The sequence below is a fragment of the Notothenia coriiceps genome, unplaced genomic scaffold (assembly GCF_000735185.1).
Source record: "Notothenia coriiceps isolate Sejong01 unplaced genomic scaffold, NC01 NC01_scaffold00018242, whole genome shotgun sequence".
Classification (NCBI taxonomy): Eukaryota; Metazoa; Chordata; class Actinopteri; order Perciformes; family Nototheniidae; genus Notothenia; species Notothenia coriiceps.
Window position 1 is genome coordinate 80,545 of NW_011350943.1, and position 16,731 is coordinate 97,275.

Sequence of the window (16,731 nt, forward strand, 5' to 3'; positions counted from 1 at the left end):
ATATTTTTTTTTAAATGCTAGGGATCGACAGTGAAGGCTTTGAAGATCGACCAGTCGATCGCGATCGACCTGTTGGTTACCCCTGGTCTAGAGAATGTACCAGACAGCATCTACAGTAAGACCTGCAAAAATCTTTTCTTTTCTAGGGGGAGGCCCCCCAAAACCTTCGTGCCATTTCGTCCGCGCAAATTTTTCAGGGCAATCTCTATTGGGCTCAGGGCCATCTGTAAATTAGCTTAGATGGCCCACACAAAATCCTTAATGTCATGTACTGTCGCACATGCTGTCTAGCTGACCGATCAGAAGTGCAGTGAAACCCAACTAGGCAAGACACTACACACAGTGTCGTGAACCGCTCAAAATAGAGTGCTGCGCTCAAAGTTTGAATTATTTCAACTTTTACATCAATCCGATGTGCAACCAATCAGCTGACAGCTGTGCATGCTAGCTTAACTAACTGTTTTTAACGCGGCCAACCTTGAGTAAATAGCAAACAAAATACCTCTATCTCTATCATCTGAATACTGAACGTTCTATGCATATGAACTCTATCATCTGATGATAGAGTTCATATGCATAGAACGTTCAGTATTTTTTCGATGGAATAGAATTGTATCTGAATGGGCAACACATCACATTTATGACACATTTAGTAATGTTTAGTTAAACTACTTGTTGTCAACAGACGTCAGAACGAACGGTTCATTCATTATGAACAAAAAGCAGTTCATTTATTGGATTTGCAACACTGATGCAACTGGTTGTGCTCGGAAACAGCTAAAAATCATGATGTAACAAAATAACATACTGCACACTAGTGGAAAAAACTGGCCTCCAGAAACTTTTGAAATGTTAAAGTAGACCTGGTACAGGCTTTGAGAAACCCTGCGGTGAAATGGTAATGCTGAGCTCCTTACTTTTAGTTATATTTCACAATACTCCACTTTGAGTAGGATGAAAACCAACTCCTTTACACAGAACATAACTTCTTATGCGCATGTGTGTCAATTATGCATTGTTGCCTACCTATAGCCAGCAGGGGTTGGTAGTGATTGATGTTTTTGGTGGTTAGTGGTGGACACATGCGGAGAGCAAATGGTGGCAGTGGCAGACCGGATAGCAGGCCGCTCAGCAGGAACTTCAACTGGACCTCCTGCTGGATGGATGATGGAGGAAGGGCTTCACCAGCTATCAAGGTCTGACCTGGAGATAAACCACAACATTTGTTAATCAAACACATTGAATATCGCATGCTTAGTACTGCTACAAAGCAAGAATGTGACAAAACAGAGATCTTTGTCAGGCTTTATCAAATCTGTTTATCTTGAGTATTGCTACGAGTATGTGATTAAATGTCATTTATTTCAATTTTCCCTGGGCATACAACCCGCAATATTACAACTGAAATGGAATGACAAAATTACAGAGAAGCAATTTATGGGATTGAAGTTCCATTTCTGTGCTAAAAGGCTGTTTGGCCCCGATCCAAGTCCGTTATTATTGTGTATGTGTTGATACAACTGTGACCAATATAAAATTTGTCGAGCTGATCCAATTTAAATGATACATCTGATGGCTACATAACAACTTGATTTGAATCATTCCCTTTAACTTTCATATTGTGTTCTACAGTATTTTGTTTAATATCTGTGAATAGTCTCAGCCTGTAAATGTTTGGGAGGAAGGTTTGGACAAGATTTTTGGATCTCTACTCTGAAGCAACCATCCATTGAGATATCTCATTAAAACTGCAGGCAGCACGTGATTTTACACCATTATACAAAGCACAATTGGACACATTTAAACTGTCATAACTGCGTTACAATAAACATGTCTTGGATAAATTAAACACAACGATGTAGTTAAACTTAAAGGGGCCCTATTATGCTTTTGGGGGTTCTCCCCTTCTTGTAGTGTGTTATACCTTTTTGTGCATGTAAATAGTCTGCAAAGTCTAAAGCCCAAAGTTTTTTCCAGAGGGAGTTTCCCCCCCTGCCTAAAATGCTCCATTGGACTCCTTTGTTTACTTCCATAACATAATGGTATCACTACATAACAGTCGTGCTTCCATTGGCTAGCACTCCAACACATTGTATGTCATAGACTAATTGCCGGAACAGGTGGTTGACCAATCAAACCAGATCCGGCCAGCTAACCAATCAGAGCAGATTGGGCTCTGGTTTCAGACAGAGGGCGAAAAGAGGTGCTGCAGCACAGGCAGTATGAGAAAAATAAAAAGCTTTTTGAACATTAAAACATGGAGACATAATGGCACAAAATACAAATATAAACCTGAAAATGAGCACAATATGTACTCTTTATGACACAAACTACCACCAACTGAAGCCAATAAACTGTCAGCAACAACTTCAGCTACAGTATCCAACAGCTTGTAAAGTAAAGTAGCTCCTGCTTAAACTCCAGTGGAGGATATACCTGACGCAAACACTGGGTTCTAATTGTCTACAGGTGTCATCTTGCATCGAATGGCACAGTTTCATTTGTGAGATAAATGTGTGGTTATCTCTCTTGCACTCTTATTTCAGAATCCTAGACATCTTTTTGTAACAAAGCTCATTAGCCCTCCTACAAAAAAAAAACATTCAACTTTGCTTTATTCCAAAGATGTTCTTTGGCTGGAGTTGAAAAGCTCACATAAAAAAGCTAATTGTATTGTGGTTTTTTTCATTAAGAGCAGTGGTACATTTTTAATAAAGGATCAGGATGTAGGGGTGATTTGAGACAATTAAGCCAAGACCCATGTTTCACACAAGAGTACCCATACGCTTCCACTTCTTAAATTCTACTTATTATGTAAGTTCTTACAAATCATCTGCTTCTGCAGAGCTATAGGGCACCTCTTAAAATCCAAAACGCCTCAAACTCATAATTGGTACTGATGGAAAATCCATTTTAGCTTTCATTTCATGCTCCATAACAACCCTCTTTGCATTGGTCTTTCTAAATGATCAATGCAGCTTAAAGACATAATAAAACTATAGGGACACTCTGAAAGCGCAGGCCACTTTCCATCAGTAAGAAAATAAGGTATGAGTGCAATAGGGTCTTTTTTGGACCATGCTACCTCCTTTTATCAGCAAACAGACAAACACACAGAATAAAAACATTACCTTCTTGGCAGAGGTAATGAGATGAGGGCAGGTCTGCATAAACTGATACTGCAATAAAAAAAACAATCAAGTATACAACAGATTGCCATGTGCAGAAATAGAAAATATAGAATGATTTATGGTTTTACAGGTGGCAGCTCTTTCCCTTAGCATAATCAGGTCACCATTACCCGCCTCATTCTTGTTGTGTCAGACAATCAGCACCAGGTCTAAACAACAAGCTCGCTATGACAACATTTAAACAACATGCAATACAGTGACATTCCCTCCTAACAACAGCTTTACTCAGCAACTGTCAGACAGAGCCATGCCTCCGGGCACTAACTGGTGTGTGTGTGTGTGTGTGTGTGTGTGTGTGTGTGTGTGTGTGTGTGTGTGTNATACACACACACACACACGCACAAACACGCACGCACACGCACGCACAAACACACGCACACCACACACACACACACACACACACACACACACACACACACACACACACACACACACACACACTTCAAAGTATTGCTTGTTCATACAGTTGAATGTTTGAGCTTCACTGTGCACTGCTGAATGATGTATGTGCAGAGTTTGACCATTGAAGACTTTCTTCTGCTCTGAAATTGAATATATTTGTTACATATTGATACGATTTTAATAAGAGACTCTCGTACACACACACACATACACACATACACACACGCACGCACATACACACACATACATGCACATACACACACGCACACACATATACGCACACCACACACATGCACACACACACATGCACACACACACAGACTTTTTCATTTCAAAGTATTGCTTGCTCATACAGTTGATTGTTTGAGCTTCACTGTGCACTGCTGAATGATGTATGTGCAGAGTTTGATCCTTGAACAGTTTCTTCTGCTCTGAAATGGAATATATTTGTTACATATTAATAAGAATTTTCGATTTTTTTTATTTGATTTTGGATTTGTGAATGGGAGAAGTAGATGGAAAACATACCAAACACTAATTATTTAAAGTAGTGTATTTCATTGTATATACGGTAATACTAAGGAGGCATAGGCCTATGATGATATAATGTTTGAAATTATTGATATTAAAAAATGGATTTGTTTTTCACGTCATTAGTGTGTTTTTCTTATCAGAAAGTGAAGTTATATATTTGTAAGCTCCAAATCCAAATGTTTGCCTCAATGGCCTTTGTGCCCTGGCATGTGGCCTTGGTGCCTGACACCAAAGGCCAAATGGCCTTGCCCCTAAAATGACGAAATGTCAAGCCTGACTACAGGAAAGGGGAAAATCCAAAAAGCACAATATGGCCTCTTTAAAAAAGAACACCAGATTTCCAGTATATTGTAGTATGAGACAGCTGCCAACATTTCAATAGTCCTTAAATAGAAAGCCCACCTGAATGAAACATCCGAACCATATTCAAGACTATAATAAAATAATGAATCACAAAGTGTCAAAAAACAAAGACATGCCAACCATATTTTATTTAGAGATGCAGATTATTGTGTTTTTAACCACAGCACAATGGCAGATAAATCTCTCCTTGCCTCACACATCTCTGTGCACCTCCTTAGTTCGCTAGTCACTAAAAAGACTAAATGTAGTTCAGAATATTATTTTGTTTAAGTCCTTTAAAAAAAAAAATTAAAACACTCTCTGCTTTTGAGTCCCAACCTTTAAAAACGGTTTATGTAGCTTTGGGGATTTCGTCAGAATCAAACCCAGAATAACTCTATTTACCCCGGGGGGAAATGTGGTTACGTGACAGTTGCAACATTTTAGAAAAAATATTTTATAAGAAGTTGAAGTTAAAAATGATCTGTGTGTGTGTACCTTTGATTGGTGACAGCCCTGCCGGTGTGGGCTTTGAGCTCCCACAGCATGGCTCTGCCGTCGCTGACCATTAGCGCAGCGCTGTTCTCGTTGACAGGGCAGATGACCATGCGATATGGCCGGACTGTCTTGGTGACGCGGATGGCATCGCACTGAGAACGCAGGTCGTACACCAGCTCGTGGGTACTCTGCTCGGGGTCTGAGGGAGAGGGGGAGAAATGGAGGAAGTTTAACAAATTGAGAAGTAGAACAAAAGGGCAGGATGGGAGGGTGGTGGATCGAAAAATAAGGATTATTGCGGGAGATACAAATTGATAAACAAATTAAAGAAAATTAAAAAGGGGAAAAGTGGATAAAGACATTGAGTTGATGTCATTTTAAAAAGGGAAACATAAAAAGGTAGATTGGAAGTAGATAGCAGCGTGAGAAAGTCTGATTGAGACACCTGTGAAGAAATGTTTTAAGTAAGTGTGAGAAAGAAGAAACGGGAGATATGAGGAGGGATTTAAGGAGATAAGAAAATAAGACGAGAAATAAATGGCTCACAAAAGGAAATGGCAGGAAAGAAAATAAATGGAGTAATATAGAAGAGATAGCAAGTGGGGGGAGGAAAGGAGGGAGACTCAGCAACAGAGGACTCCCACTGGCCTATAACACTAAGCTAAAGATAAATGAGGGTAAGAGGCTAAATGCTCACTGGAGCATAAAGCGAGGCTCCAGACTCTGACTGCAGTGTGTCTGAAGAGATGATGACGGGGATAACACAGGAGTGAGGACGGGGGGAGAGAGTACAACCCAGTTAGCATGTACCATGAAGAGGTTTTATTACCTGTTGCTTCCTCTTGGGTTGTAGTGGAGCGACACACTCGGAGGGTGATACAGCCGTTCTCGTGGAGACAGTAGAGGGCGTCCCGCTGAGCGCAGGGAATCACCTGGACCCAGGGAGCAATGTGTGTTCAGAATCAAATGCCAACATGTCTTTTGAATAATTGGTATTGAACAGGTGGTTATTTAGTTTGCTTGTAGCACTGCATCATTGTGTGTGTGTGTATATTTCATTTTCTTTATTTAGAACCAACCCAAATGTAACAAGATATGAAAAACAATATGTTTACTTGTATTCTTTGCTCTTCACAGATGGATTAAATTACTAATCTTTTTTTTATGATGAATTAATTTTTGGTGAATAAAAATGTCTACACTTTTCTGATGCCTAAGGGAAACAAGTTGAGGCTTTTTTTGTAGGCTTCGTTCTTAATTTTTATAAATGTATTCATACAAAATGAAAATAAAGGACAGTAATACTTGTTCAGTGCTGTAATACAATACTGCATTGATTCGGAGTCACAAGAACAAAAATAAACTGCATAAAATGTATAACATTATTCTCATAAAATAGGAAAAACTTAAAAAGGGGTGTGTCCTACTTGTCCAGTGTAAAAGTACCATGCAGCATTGACTTATATTCATAGGGTTGAATGCATATAAGCTATCGGAAAAAGGAGCAAGTTGTGAGCTATGAGAGCTATTTAAAAAATGTTTGGGACTTTTCCAAAAAAGTCCAGAATTTTACTAACTATATTCATATAAAATACTCAAATTAAATACAAAAAAAGTGTGCCCTTGATGTCCAGTATATTACTAAAATGCTCAAATAATATTTTGCAGAATCATAACTGCTACACTTCTATTAGGGTCCTTCAACCCTGACGTTGTCTGTGCTCCTGATTCTAACAAAAAGACCAATTAGCTGGAACCTAATAACTTTTATATTAATAATAATGTTATTTTTTTGGGGGCCCCAATGGCATTGACCGGTTCACGCAGTCTTCAAAGTAACCAAGTAACCTATGCATTTGTAATTTGTCTGTCCAATGGCCTTGCTGCCTTTCATGTCATGTGATACCTTGCGTGACGAGCGAACCGTTTAATCAAACTGTACTGTGTAGCTAGCAGCAGCAAGTTCGGCAGCATTATAACAAATGTAATAGCTTGCATTTATAATGTACAGCAAACCAAAGCACAAGAGCGGCGCTCAAAAGAGAAAGGACAAGAGAGAGTGTATGTCCGTGCGTGTGTGAGCGTATCAGCGTGCGCTTAGGTGTGGGGCGATGGGGGGGCCCAAAACAATATTTGCACCGGGGCCAATCACAACCTTGTTACGCCACTGAGCAGAATCCATCGATCGAAAAATTAATTATGGCCAGTTTAAGTACTTATATGGAATTGTCAATCAACCTTTTTTTACAATTATGAGCCTCACCTTTGTTGTTCTAATCATTTTAAACCCAGATCCCCCCCATGGATTGCATTACATGTACAGCAACTGAAGGTACACCTAATAAATGGGATATGTGCCAGATCTGACAGCGTGCAGTATAGATGTGTCTATATTTCCCTGTCTTTCCTTGGAGCGTCTACACAGGTCTGGACCTTTGCTGCAGCGGTGTCATCAGTCATGCAAATTGTCCGAGAGACAAGCACTTTATAACACTTAGAGGAGGGAGGCGTTGGCCGGACAGCGCCTGGGCGGCTGAGTAATACCCCTGGACTCCTGGCTCTTTGACTTCAGGACTTACTCCTCAACTACAAAAGGCTTGTTCTCCATCTTTGTACTCTTTAACCATGGACATTTATTAAAAACGAGATCGCTGACAGTCCCATATAAGTATGATTTATGGGAGCGCGATAAAGTTTACAATTTCACGCTCACAGAAAATGTCAACTGGCTGTTGTGATAAATGGAGGAAGAGTAATCTGGGCATTGCTTTTGCATAGCTATGTTATATATTTCAAATGGCATATTATGGCTAAAATAGAGTAGAACTACCACAATGAAAAACACGAGATACACAACAATTACGAGGGTTATTCACTCACAGAGGGACAGAGAGTAGGGAGTGGGAACAGAGTGACATTAAGAGACAGTTTCTGTTCCATTACTGGCTCTGCAGCCGTGACAAATCCTTTATCTAATACCCTCACAACCCTCACAGCATTCATCAATTTCCAATTAGAAATCCAGACTTTAAACAAATGGGAAAGTCAACTAAAGGTCACCGGTGCTGCTGAAGGTGGCCGTAGAAAGGAACATAAGGTCAGACAATATGTAAGGACAGTGAGATTTCTGTGCTGACGCTAAGCACTGCCTGGCATTGCTGTTCAGTCATCAGACCTTAATGAGGTGAGCACTGAGAAGGAGGAAGAAAAGTAGAGAACTTTATTATATACAGCAGGTGGAATTGGCTCCCTGGGAGAATCATTGATGAAAAAAGAGCCCTTCAAGTAAAGTAATGAAGGTAGAAACTGGATCATATTATGTGGAAAGAAGGTGATGTAGGAAGCGTGTTGGAGCGAGACAGCGCAGCCGTGCTTTCATTTATCTCGCCCAGACTAACTAAGACATCAGAGCAAAAATTGGGAAACATGTCTCTGCGTGAGCCTTGAAATGCAAAGAAGGAATGTCTTTCCCTAAGACAGAATGCTGTGAATACAAAATGAATGCAATTGCAAAACGAGTCACCTGCTCTCCACCAAAAACTAGGTTAACTCTCTTCAAGTTTGCGATTTCCACAAACTTTGATTCTTTCAAGCTATACAGAGATACGATTATATAATTTTTGCTGTTCATGTACTGTACGGCGTGCCTCACCTGAACGAAGGGCACCCCGGAGCGCTCGATGGCCACCACCCCCACGGTCTGGCTGAGCTCCAGGTCCAGGATGAGGATCTCTCTGGGGTAGAGCAGCAGCATGTGGTTCCTCTTGGACGGCAGGTAGGACAGCTGCAGACAGTCGTTCAACGTCACCGCCTCGGCACTGCAGCGCCACAGGAAGAAGAGGACCGGGGGATGCACACAAAGTAGAAAAATCAAATTAATTTCAGTGTCAGGTAATCTGAACTGGGAAAAATGTTCTCGAAAAAAAGGGGTTAATGATGTATTAATGTATTTCCTACGCGTTGGCCATTCTTGTTTTAGGCACAGCAAACAAGACATGTTTGAAGAGACCAAACTTTTTTTATTAATAAGTAGGAAAATAAAGTTTGTCTTATTCGGCAGACACATCGCCAAAAATATATAATAAGCCTCTACTGCAACAGCACACTTATATGCAAACACACCAATGTGATGATGGATTTAAAACAAGCTTTAAAGAGGACATATTATGCTCATTTTAAGGTTCCATAATTGTATTTTGTTCCTCCAGTGTGCCATGTCTCCATGCTTTAATGTTCAAAAAGGTCTTTATTTTTCCAATACTGCCTGAGCTGCAGCACCTCTTTTCACACTCTGTCCGAAACCAGAGCCCAGTCTGCTCTGATTGGTCAGCTGGCCGGCTCTGTTGTTATTGGTCATCTGCTTAGCAATGCCCGCACCTTAGCGTATCGTATACAATGTGTTGGAGAGCTAGCCAATAGAAGAGCAAGCGTTACATAGTGATGTCACTAAGTTACAGAAGTAAACAAAGGACTAAAATCGAGGTGTTTCACGCAGGGTGAACTGCAAAAACTCCCTCTGGAGGGAACTTGGACTTTGTCATCTGAACTTTGATATTTCAGCCTTTGCTGAACATTCGACCGCACAAAAACATATATAACACACAGGAGGACCTCTTTAATAAAAAAAAATGTCTCTTTCCTGACATCAAATTGATATTTATTTATGTCTTCCCATACAGAAAGATGGATTAATTAGTTATTGCTTTTGTGGCCTTTGTGAGTTACAGGCAAATGAGGGAGAACTTAAAAGTGAATATGATATAATGATACAGCATTATACCAAATTTAAAAAACTGATGAATTTTTTTGCAGCATCACAAAAAAAGCCATTGAATTATTTAACGTGTTTCAAAAATGTATGTTTCCTGTAAGTCCTTTCATCTGTGTTTAAGTCATTACAAATGCTATATCCATGGCGGCAGCAAGGTCTGATCTCTCCACTCTACAACAAAGGCGTCACAAATACTTAAATTCAATCAAAAGGGAACAGAGGGCAGGTTTGGCAGAATTTATGAGCAGGCCATGGTCGTTACTCATTCCTACAGCTTCATTCCTTTAGGTCACCATGAGATGAAATAAAAGAGACAAACTTTATAACACAATGGAGATCATTATCATCCGGGGGAAGGCACAACAGATAAAATGGACTCAATTGGGTAACCTTTAGGAGTTGCTGAGCTAAATCACACTGTTACTGAAGTCAGGCGAGGCAGAGATTGTGACTGAAGCGACCAAAGGCAGAAAACATCAGAAAGAAAGAGTAAAAGAGGCTTCTGTGTATTAGATGGAATAAAATAAAAAGACACAGCTTCAGAGAGAAAGACGAAAAGCAGAAAAAGAGAAGAGAAAGTTTCGTTAACCAAGCCATCGCAAAAAATTCAACTGTATTACCAAAACATCACACTCTCCTCTTTGCTGTGAATAACCCATGAAGGTTGCAGCAGTCTGGGGATCAAACATAGCAGTGTTTCCCCTACCATTGTCTTGGAGGGGCGCCTTCAAATCAAATGCTTATACATAATGTAGTCAGATTGAGCTTCTGATGTCCACAGAATAAACTCACAAAACTTCATACTGGCAGGCAGTGGTGCATAAATTAACAATTTGGCCTTGATTCTAAAATGAGCAACAAATGTGTGCATAACTATGTTTTATGATAGAGACCCCCCCATTTTGGCTAAGAGAAGACCAACAGCAGCTGGAAATGGCAGAGGCTTGCTATGAAATAGTTTGGTTCATTTCAGGGTTTGACCCAGTGATGTATCACATGTCCGCCAAATGGGAGGTTATGTTTTTGGCCCGGTTAGTCTGGCAGCAAGATTACGATAAATCTTCTGGCTACATTTTCATGGAACTTAGTGGAAGCATGTCTCATAGGCCAACAAAGAACTCATTACAATTTGGAGGGGATCCAAATGACAGGGCAGACACACAGATCACTTTTCACTTTCATTAAAATTGCAAGGGCAAATAATGAAATAATCATAGCGGTAGTTTTGGACAGAGAAAATTCAAATGAACGCCCCTCAAGATATCAGCTATGGTCTGAATTTAACATGTAGCAGGTGAATTGTTAGGGCAGAATACAGTATTCGATCACAGGAATGTCTTGTTACCAAGGTTATTGTATCTTACTCACTATACTGTTCACTAATTTTACACCCTTTCAGAGCTGTATTAAGTTACTGCTAATTCATAAAGGCTCATCCTACTGCTACATTAAAATTGGTGAAACACTAGGTGGATTGTTGTGAAACAGTCACAGGAAACTCAATCTATTTTATTTGTTTGTGGTTAGTGTATGTTCATCAAATGCACAAGACAGGTCCAATGTTATTTTCTAAATTTCTTCATTAGCACACTGAGAACGGCACTGTGTGCCGGTGAATGGAGGTTCCGAGGCTACAGGCTTCTACAGGTAAACAAGTTTATTGTGCCCTGCTGTGTGGAAAACTACTCGCGCTGCCTGCAGCATGAACTGATGGAAAAGCTGATTTTTGACACACTGACTTCTTTATTAAAACAACATGAGTTTGCTATGGTTGCTCTTTCCCAAATCATCAGTTGCTCTTCGGTGTATTTCTAGCAAACTAGCTGATTTCGAATGTTTGCTCATTCCCAAAATAGTGGGACATATAAACCTCATGGGTTGTTGGCAATGTAGCTCAGTGTCTGACATCTTAAGGATAAGTAGCATTAGATGTAGAGATATTACAATACTGACAAGGTTGGTCGCCTTTGTTATTGTTTGTCATATTTGTGCTGGCTAAAAAACTGATGAATAGATATCTGATGAGACACTAATGTGTATGATGTAACATGTTTCTGATACCATACATTGGTACCACTTTACAATAAGACTACCCGTATAAAAGGGTTTACGAGTAGTTTGTAATTCATTTATCAATTAGGTTGTGAACACTTTATAAATCATTAATAAGCTTTTATAAGACATGAGATAAACAGGGCAACTGTGACCGGTTGCTTGCCAAATAGAGATCCCACATTTATCTGTACTGCTAAGCCTTATATTGGCTACTTAGCTTACTTAATCTTCTTCATCAGCCAGCATCCTTGGTATCTGTTGCTCACTGAGTTGATTCTCGCTAAGTAGCCAATATAAGGCTTAGTCATCTTGCCAAATAGTGAGCCTGTGTTGATGTGTGAAAACTATGTTAGAACTGGTTTACAAATGGTTCTTAATGATTAATAAAGTGTTTACAACCTAATTCATAACCCAATTATAAACCCTTTATAAGGGTAGTCTTATTGTAAAGTGGTACCCTTACATTGATATCAGTCCTGTTTAAATCCACCAATATATCAACCACAGACAGACAGCACCAGAGAGGAGAGATACCGCAACGCGGACAGAGGCGTAATGATGGAATACAGCATTTTCCAGAGCAATTACACACTGCGTTATAGGTGAGGGAAGAACGTGTCACACACCAACAGAAGACACAAAGAGTGAAATGGACACGGCGGCCGAGTAGAGTGAGAGAGAATAAAGAAAAGTAAGATTAATGGAGTGGTTGTTATTAGAGCTGGTTGAGTAGGTGAACAGAGAGGCGGCTATAAATAAGCCTGTGTGACAGCCACAGCCACTCAGGCAAGAAGCAGGCAGCACATCAAACAGGCCTTTGGTCCCTGATCCACCCAAACTTTTTGTAAAGTTATGTATTCTAACACAATTAAAATGTCAGTGTTCAGTTTAATACTTAATGGAGAAAAAAGAGGTACTTGTTTTTGTAAATTAAAGTATTGAATACAGGTGAAGTCACAACACAATACATTCATTGATTTTAACTTCTTTAACCCTGAGAATGAAAATTCAATTTTTAACTTTGTCACATTGATCAATCTCAAATCTTGCTTGGGTAGAACAAATAAACAACCTAAGGCACAAAATGAAAACATAATCCAAAATCCATTATTATTCTCCAATAGCGAAACCTGTTATTTCATCCTTTTGACAGAAACATAATTTTCGACTTCAGATCTCTCAGGTGTGATCAATAGTTGTTTTTTTTGTTGTTGTGTGTATTCTACCAAACATCATTTCTCCCATATGTAATTTCTCCCAAAGAGGCAAGTAGATTTAACCACATAGTGACATCACTTTGTAACACCAGTGCTCCAACACAATGTATGTGATTTGCTTAGGGGCGGGAAATCTCTAGGCAGTTGGCCAATCACAATAGAGCCGGCAAGCTAATCAATCAGAGCAGACTGGGCTCTGGTTTCAGACAGAGGGTGAAAAGAGGTGCTGCAGCACAGGCAGTAGGAGGAAAATAAAGAGCTTTTTGAACATTAAAGCATGGAGATATGTCACAGTAGACACAAAATACAAATATGAACCTGAAAATGAGCAGAATATGTCCTCCTCAAGTTATTGATAAAAAAGGTGAAGAGCAGCACATGTTACAGAGACACAAAAGGAGTGTATAATTGGCATTCACAACCTGCCGAGAGCTCATTCAATGGTGTATTGTGCTACATAGATAGGCTTGTTTACATTGTATTACACATTTGTATTAACAACAAACTCATATATCATGAAATTAAACTTTTTGTCTTCATTTTTACCTGCAGCAGAGGACATAATATTATACCTACATGCAGATTCACTACAGGTCAAGGGTGTACAACAAATACAAACACTTTAGATATCCTTAGACCAAGACATTGTTTGATAACATTCTTGGAACTGCTTGTATAAAACTCAAGTGAGTTGACCCAGAGCAAAGTCCTTGATTCGAGGTTGTTCTAGTAAAACTCTTAGGGACCTTACTTAAAATGCAGAGAAGGTTGCTGGTGGATTTACTGACATATGGGAAAAGTTTTAAATTAGCAATACATTTATAAAAAAAATCCGACTTACGTGGGTTTTTCATTGGTGATGAGCACTTTGACCTTGTTGAGGGCCTTCTTGGCGCCTGTGGGGGCAAGGGAGATGGCAGAGGCAGGCTTGGTGTGGGCGGGGCTTGCATGGGGGCTGGCGATGTAGACCTTTTTACCAGCGCTGCCCGGGGGTTTGGAGTGGGAGAAGTCTGTGATAAAGACTATTCCTTCACTGGTCAGCACTGCCAAAAGACAGAAAAGAAACGTTTAAAAGTTACAACTGTCAGTAAAGACAAATGGTAAAATATATTTATTTCAATTTAAAAAGGAAGGCAGCAAAGTCTCTCTCATATTTGTAATCTTAATATATCTTAAATCTAATTCCACCTCCAATTACAAAAAAATAAAACATGTAAACAGTGTATAAACAAAGGCTGAGTCATATTTTTTTCGACACATTTGTTGATAACTTACATGCCATATTGGAGGGGTCAAAGGGGTCAAATGAGAAGGAGAGGATGTTCTCAGCGTAGCTCTTCTTCCACAGCTTGGTGCCCGTGTCTCCGTTCCACAGCACGATGTAGTTGGGAGGGTGGATGGCCAACAGTAGATCACGAGACGCATCCTGATTCCATAACCACTCCAAGTCTGGCAGAGAAAGAGCAAGAAACAGAGGGGAGAATAAAGAGTAAAGTAAGTGCCAGAACAGAAAGGGCAGAGAATGATGGTAAGAGCTTCTTAATGAAAACAAATAGTCAACAACAGTTCCAAGTTTCTCCTTGGCAGGGCCCCTGGGGGTGATATCCTTCCTGTACAGAACTGAAGGACAAGAAATCAATCCAAGCTTACATGAGAGGAAGAGGGGGGGGTTGTGGAAGGTATCTTACCCTGGATAGGTTTGGAGTGCTCCTGGATCTCACAATGGGCGGTGCCGCTGACCACATCCCACACTATGATCTTCCCCGAGGCGTCTCCTGAGGCCAGCCGCAGACAGTAGGGAGAGCTCTGGTTGTGGTAGTAGTTCTCCCTGGACCATTTCACCTACAAAACACCAGAGGTAACGCACAGTAAGTTAAAGTAGCAATACTACTGTGTAAAAATACACAGCTGCAAGGAAAGGTCCTGCATTCAAATTCCTACTCAAGAAAGTACAAAAGTATAAGGATGAAAATGTATTTAACGTAACAAGCGAAAAGGACTCGTTATGCAGTATAGCCCATTTCAGAATCGTATATATTACATTATTGGATTATAGTTATTGATGATTTATTATTGTTTTCATAACTTCAACATTACATTTGGTAAGGGTTGGGTTTATTTGAAATACTTTGTATTCAGTTGGTTAGCTTTACATGTAATAATATATCTTAAGACAGCAATCTCCCTTGGATTTTTTAATCCTTGAATGGCTTTTAATTTTGGTTAATTTTAATGGTATCATTGTTCATGTTTTGTTGTTTTTCTGAATCTTGCTCTGTTAAGCACTTTGCTGCCTGAAAGGTGAAAAAGTAACAAGTAACTAAAAAGTATTCGATTAAAAAAGTACAAAATGTGCATCCAAATGATATTAGAGTTAAAGTATAAACAGCATAAAGTGAAGTACAAGGACTTCATATTTGATCTTAAGTACAGTTATTGTTATTTATTAACACAATTTTCAAAATCATTTTTGCCAGTCGCTATGGCAGTGTTCCTCAAAGTGGGGGGTCAGAGGCAGGACAGGGGGGGGAGCGTGAGACCAGGAGGAAAAATTGTTATGACAAAATAAAAAAAAGTTTAAAGAAAATGGTTATGACGTTGGCATGACCGGCAGAAGTTACACTTAGAAACCTTAGAAACCTATGAGGGCGCTGTAGGACACAGGTGTGCAATGTACATGTTGAGGATGGAAGGTCAATAGGCGGTGTCAGGGGGGCTGCAGGTCCCCCTAGGATAGCCATAGCACCCCCTAAGCGCCCCCAATAAATGTATGTCTTTTTTATTTTTACGTGTGAAATTCATAATTTGAAAAATGATTGATTTGAAAATAATATGCTACAGTACAGTACAAGTAAGTCTGGGTCTCTGTGTTTCATTCAAGCTTGGCTCTGTGTGTGTGTGGAACGAGCCATTTTGTGTGCGTGCGCGAGAGAGAGAGAGCGCGCACCGGTACCGGAGATTGTTGTTGTTAGCATCTGGTGCTAGCTAGCTACGCTAACGGATATAAGAAGCTTTTTCAACAACAAGGTGGAGGGAGAACTCTCGCCTGTCAGACTGAGAGGCTCAGATAACCTCAGCTCAGTGTTTAAATTACACACTGAGATTAGTTATCTCAGTGGGTCTCAAACGGTTTGGTCACGATTAATGTAAACAATTATTTCCGAGGCAGACGTTTATATGATCATTATAGGTATAAAAAAATAAGAGAATAAATGAAAAACAGGTATGAAATACTATATGACAGTAAAACAAGGATACAGTTTAAAATGGGAGTGACTTGTAAAATATCCATAAAGAAAAAGAAAATCTGTTTACAGTTCTGTTTCAAATGGGTGTTGAGAGATGTACCCATAGATCTCCTCATGTTGCTCTCAAAGTGCACCATATTGATGCTTTTAACTTCAATATTTAAAAAAAATCTTCCCGGGGGAGCATGCCCCCGGACCCCCTAGAGGAGGTTAGGTCCCCCCCACTTAAATCATGTTCACATGGATACTAAATACATTTGCACACATCTTGTGTCCATATCTTTCTGTTTTGGTGGTCATGCCACACTGTGCACATGCATGCATGCATGCATGCGCGAGTCATGGCACGATATCTGGATTAAGAGGTTGCTTTTCTTTGCACAGCATGAAAGAAAGGCCAAATGAATTGGCTGTGATTTTAGCTTTTAAGCAGAGGTTGAGTTCAATCATACGGCCCTCGGAGGATGTTGTAA

General features: G+C 39.9%; 1 protein-coding gene across 1 annotated transcript in view; it reads right to left on the reverse strand.

Moving 5' to 3' along the window:
• Window positions 1-16,731, reverse strand: part of LOC104950847 (WD repeat-containing protein 11-like) — a 67,299-nt gene that overhangs the window by 41,738 nt on the left and 8,830 nt on the right. Inside the window, exons 3-11 of the mRNA XM_010777422.1 lie at window positions 14,699-14,852; window positions 14,286-14,459; window positions 13,852-14,053; window positions 8,620-8,785; window positions 5,797-5,899; window positions 4,968-5,166; window positions 4,549-4,559; window positions 3,132-3,179; window positions 1,027-1,203 (exon numbers count right to left, since the gene is read on the reverse strand). Of these exons, the coding sequence (XP_010775724.1) occupies window positions 1,027-1,203; window positions 3,132-3,179; window positions 4,549-4,559; window positions 4,968-5,166; window positions 5,797-5,899; window positions 8,620-8,785; window positions 13,852-14,053; window positions 14,286-14,459; window positions 14,699-14,852 (1,234 nt within the window). The remainder of the gene's footprint in view (window positions 1-1,026; window positions 1,204-3,131; window positions 3,180-4,548; window positions 4,560-4,967; window positions 5,167-5,796; window positions 5,900-8,619; window positions 8,786-13,851; window positions 14,054-14,285; window positions 14,460-14,698; window positions 14,853-16,731) is intronic.